Source organism: Rutidosis leptorrhynchoides, chromosome 11 (genome assembly GCF_046630445.1).
Source record: "Rutidosis leptorrhynchoides isolate AG116_Rl617_1_P2 chromosome 11, CSIRO_AGI_Rlap_v1, whole genome shotgun sequence".
Classification (NCBI taxonomy): Eukaryota; Viridiplantae; Streptophyta; class Magnoliopsida; order Asterales; family Asteraceae; genus Rutidosis; species Rutidosis leptorrhynchoides.
Window position 1 is genome coordinate 92,493,180 of NC_092343.1, and position 4,904 is coordinate 92,498,083.

Sequence of the window (4,904 nt, forward strand, 5' to 3'; positions counted from 1 at the left end):
TATATATTATTTGGAACAACCATAGACACTCTATATGCAGTAATGAGGGAGTTAGCTATACAGGGTTGAGGTTGATTCCAAAAATATATATAGTTTGAGTTGTGATCTAGCCTGAGACGTGTATACACTGGGTCGTGGATTGATTCAAGATAATATATATCAATTTTTTTCTGTACATCTAACGTTGGACAACTAGTTGTAGGTTACTAACGAGGACAACTGACTTAATAAACTTAAAATATCAAAATGTATTAAAAGTGTTGTAAATATATTTTGAATATACTTTGATATATATGTACATATTAGTTATAGGTTCGTGAATCGACCAGTGGCCAAGTCTTACTTCCCGACGAAGTAAAAATCTGTGAAAGTGAGTTTCATTTGCTTTTTTACCCTTTACATTTTTGGGCTGAGAATACATGCAATGTTTTAATAACTGTTTTGCAATATTTATAAGCGTGAGTTTCATTTGCTCCCTTTTTAAATGCTTTTGCTATATATATTTTTGGGACTGAGAATACATGCGCTGCTTTATAAATGTTTTACGAAATAGACACAAGTAATCTGAACTACATTCTATGGTTGAATTATCGAAATCGAATATGCCCCTTTTTATTAAGTCTGGTAACCTAATAATTAGGGAACAGACACCCTAATTGACGCGAATCCTAAAGATAGATCTATTGGGCCCAACAAGCCCCATCCAAAGTATCGGATGCTTTAGTACTTCAAAATTTATATCATATCCGAAGGGTGTCCCGGAATGATGGGGATATTCTTATATATGCATCTTGTTAATTTCGGTTACCAGATGTTCACCATATGAATGATTTTTATCTCTATGTATGGGATACGTATTGAAATATGAAATCTTGTGGTCTATTGTTACGATTTGATATATATATATATATATAGGTTAAACCTATAACTCACCAACATTTTTGTTGACGTTTAAAGCATGTTTATTCTCAGGTGAATACTAAGAGCTTCCGCTGTTGCATACTAAAATAAGGACAAGATTTGGAGTCCATGTTTGTATGATATTGTGTAAAAACTGCATTCAAGAAACATATGTCGATATAATATATTTCTATTGTAAACCATTATGTAATGGTCGTGTGTAAACAGTATATTTTAGATTATCATTATTTGATAATCTACGTAATGCTTTTGAAACCTTTATTGATAAAATAAAGGTTATGGTTGTTTTAAAAATGAATGCAGTCTTTGAAAAACGTCTCATATAGAGGTCAAAACCTCGCAACGAAATCAATTAATATGGAACGTTTATAATCAATATGAACGGGACATTTCAGTTGGTATCCGAGCGTTGGTCTTAGAGAACCAGAATTTTGCATTAGTGTGTCTTATCGAGGTTGTTAGGATGCATTAGTGAGTCTGGATTTCGACCGTGTTTACTTGAAAAATGATTGCTTAACAAATTTTGTTGAAAACTATATATTTTTAACATGTGAATATTTTGTGATATATTAATCTCTTAATGTGTTTGATATTATGTGAATGCAGTCTTTGAAAAACGTCTCATATAGAGGTCAAAACCTCGCAACGAAATCAATTAATATGGAACATTTATAATCAATATGAACGGGACATTTCATTTAACACTTATAAACCCGAATCTTGGTGTTAATCTCCAATTAACAACTAAATGGGTTCCATCTATGAATCATACAATCAAAAGCCCCAAATTTGAATGATGAACACGAAAATGAAATTCGGAGTTAGAGCTTACCACTAGTATCACCGTGTAGCCAAGAACGAGGAGAACAACCTTGTCAACTATGCCAAAGATCAAAACCCGCTTCTTCCTTTCCAAAATCCCACTTGAATCACTTGAGGATTTTAAGTTTTGAGAGAAAAATAGGAAAGAAAAAGAAAAAAAAAATAAAGAAAATGAGTGAGTGGATGAGGTTAAAGCCTCAAATCTGGCTCAAACGTGAAAAGACCAAAATGCCCCTCACTTTACCTAAATATTGCGAAAATAGGAACCAATTCGCCCACATTGCCGCGCCGCGGCCTTAAATGTCGTGCCGCGACATTTGCCTAGGTCTGGGATCATTTTTTGTCAAGCTTCTGATCTGGATTCCAGTTAAATGCCGCGCCGCGGCCTCATTTGTCGCGCCGTGACACACAGCGTAATCTGAGTCATTTTCTTGCATACAAGACCTCAACACCCGAACATGTCCCGAACCCTTCATACGCCTATCGTACATACACAATACACCTATAAATCATATACGGGGAAAACGGGGTGTTACAATAAAACACTTGTATCAAAAACCCGATAATGATTCTACCTTCCAGCCAATCTCTGGAAGAGGGTAGTTATTCTTAGGGCAAGCTTTGTTAACGTCCTTAAAATTGACACACATCCACCAGTTACTGTCAGCCTTCTTTACCAACACAGGATTGGCAACCCATGTTTGGTACCATACTTCCCGCAAGATGTTTTCTTTGACCAGGTTGTCAACTTCTGCGCATAACCAATCACTGCGCTCGAGGGCCATGTGCCGCTTCTTTTGTCTAACAGGCGTAAGCGATGGATTGACATTCAACTTATGTTCCACAATATCTCGAGGAACCCCAGTCATGTCTGATTCTGGCCATGCAAAGACATCTGCGTTAGCTAACAAGATACCGTGTAACTTAGCTTTAGTTTCCATTGACAAGCCCGCGCCAATTTTAATTCGCTTATCTAGGTATAATTGATTAGCTATGACTGCGCTGCTTTTAAGTTGTTCTCCTACGCTGGGAATGTCTACAGGCGCGACTGAGCAGCATAACTCAGTTGATCGATGTGACGGAATTGTAGCGTCATAGCGATTCCACCCTTGGTGGGAAACTTAATCAAACTATGCACCACCGAGGGTATAATGTTAAAACGTCGTATGAAATTTCTGCCCAGAAGCGCATTGTAACGCGAAGTCGAACGAACCACATAGAAGTCGATCAACTCACTTCTAACCAAGTGCGGGTTCTCGTCATCCGCAAGCTCTACTTCAAGCTCTATCCGGCCTAATGGCCATGAACTTTCCCCAGAAAATCCAGACAGTGTAATATCAGGTTGGCGTAACTGCGCTTTGACTTCTGCGAGGAGAAAACGATAGGAGTGTTCATACATAATGTCAACACCGCTTCCAGTATCAACGTGCATGCGCTTAATCTGTATCCCGCGATCAGGAATACGACACTTAATGATAACAGGCTCATTAACTGTGTCGATCGACATAATAGGAGGGAATGAAATTGGGGTGAGTTCCCAATCCTTATGGTCATTGTACTTTCTTCGCTGACCAACTTTCTCTGCGTCAACCATATTGATGGTAAAATTGGCACTTTTAGCTTTGTCTGTTTTCTGCCATGCAAAAGTTTTGGTTTTTGATCCTTCTTCCGCAGCTTTTCCCTTGTCCTTATTTAGTGGTTTTAGGTGATCCAACTTTCCTACGCAGTGCTTCCAGCACCCGTTCCATTAAGTTTTTGCATCGATTGGTGTTATGACCATGATCGTCATGGAACTCACAGTACTTCATTTTATCCCGCTTACAAAATTCTGTTAGCGGAGTTGGGACCGCAAAGGTTGCACATACTGGTTCAGTAGCCAAAATCTCCTTTGGTGTTTTAGACAGACTTTTGAGCAGCGCATAGTTCTGATTATTAATGCCGTGCTGATTATTGTTTCGAAAGTTGCTACCACTTGATCTTCCCTTGTCGCTTATTATGGGACCACCGCTAGGGTACCTTCCGCGAGATTTGTTACCGCAGCTTTGATCGCGCGAACGATCATAATCGTCCTTTTTGTCATTGCGTGAACTAGTGGTAGGAATATCATTATCTTCACCACTCCGCATATAATCATGGCATTCCTTAAGTGCTTCAGTATAATTTTTTGGCACCGTATGGCGCATACGCTTGACCAGCGTTGGATGACGTTCTGAACTTATACCATGTATCAGCCCATAAATATGTTGCTCCGGCTTAAGGTCTGGTATGCGTAAGCACTCATTAGTATATCTCGTAATAAATTCACCCAAAGATTCCTTGGGTTTCTGCACGATATCATGACATTCGATATGAGTGCGCTTGTGCGGCCTTTGATTTTGATACTGCAGCAAAAACTTTGAACCCAGATATGCTACCGACTGGGAGCTTATTGAACCACTCGCGTGCAATACCCTGCAGTGTCATGGGAAATATCTGACATGCAACTGGATCCACCCATCCTTGAGTGCGCATTACTCCCTCGAAACGCTGCAGGAAATCATCCGGATCGATCAAGCCATTGTAGGTACCTAGTGTGTGAGGTATCTTCGGTGCTGATGAAAACAGATATGCAGTTATGTGCGGAGGGAACTTATCAAAAGTAGTTGGTAGTTCAAAAGGTGGTTTAACAGGATCACCTTTGAGTCCTGCAAAGAAACGCTTCATCATATCCTGAACAAAGTCAGGTTGTGTAAATAAGTGAACGATATCAGGCGGTGCAGCCTGCATAAATTGCCCTTCAAGGCTCTCCTGCCCCTGGATATTTTGCCAAGATTGCCCTGGCGTCTGCGCATATGGCCAAGGCTGTTGCATTGGGAAAGATGGGAGCCCTGACGGCGCAGAGTATACAGGTTGATGAAAAGGAGCCCACACCTGCGGAGAAGATGTCTGCGAGACATGCGGGTATGCTGCTAAAAGTCCTATTGTATACGCAGTGCTTTGCTGTTCTGCAGTTAGCGGTGTCCAATGCGAGTTTGTGTCTGGAATGACACCGAATTCCCAACTATTAAGTAATGCCTGCGCATCCGCAGGGGTTAGAAACTGTGACACTGGACGCGGCGGCTGCCAAAGCTGCAGCGGTGTAAACGATGAATTTTGCTGAACACTCTGTGTCTGCAGAGGGA

The 4,904-nt window shown here is 40.3% G+C and overlaps 1 protein-coding gene across 1 annotated transcript; it reads right to left on the bottom strand.

Annotated features, from left to right (window-relative positions):
• Positions 1-2,779: 2,779 nt before the first annotated feature.
• On the bottom strand, positions 2,780-3,337 carry LOC139874771 (uncharacterized). The gene has a single exon (XM_071862171.1). It carries the CDS (start codon positions 3,335-3,337, stop codon positions 2,780-2,782), a length of 558 nt encoding a protein of 185 aa, XP_071718272.1.
• Between the last annotated feature and the right edge of the window lie 1,567 nt (positions 3,338-4,904).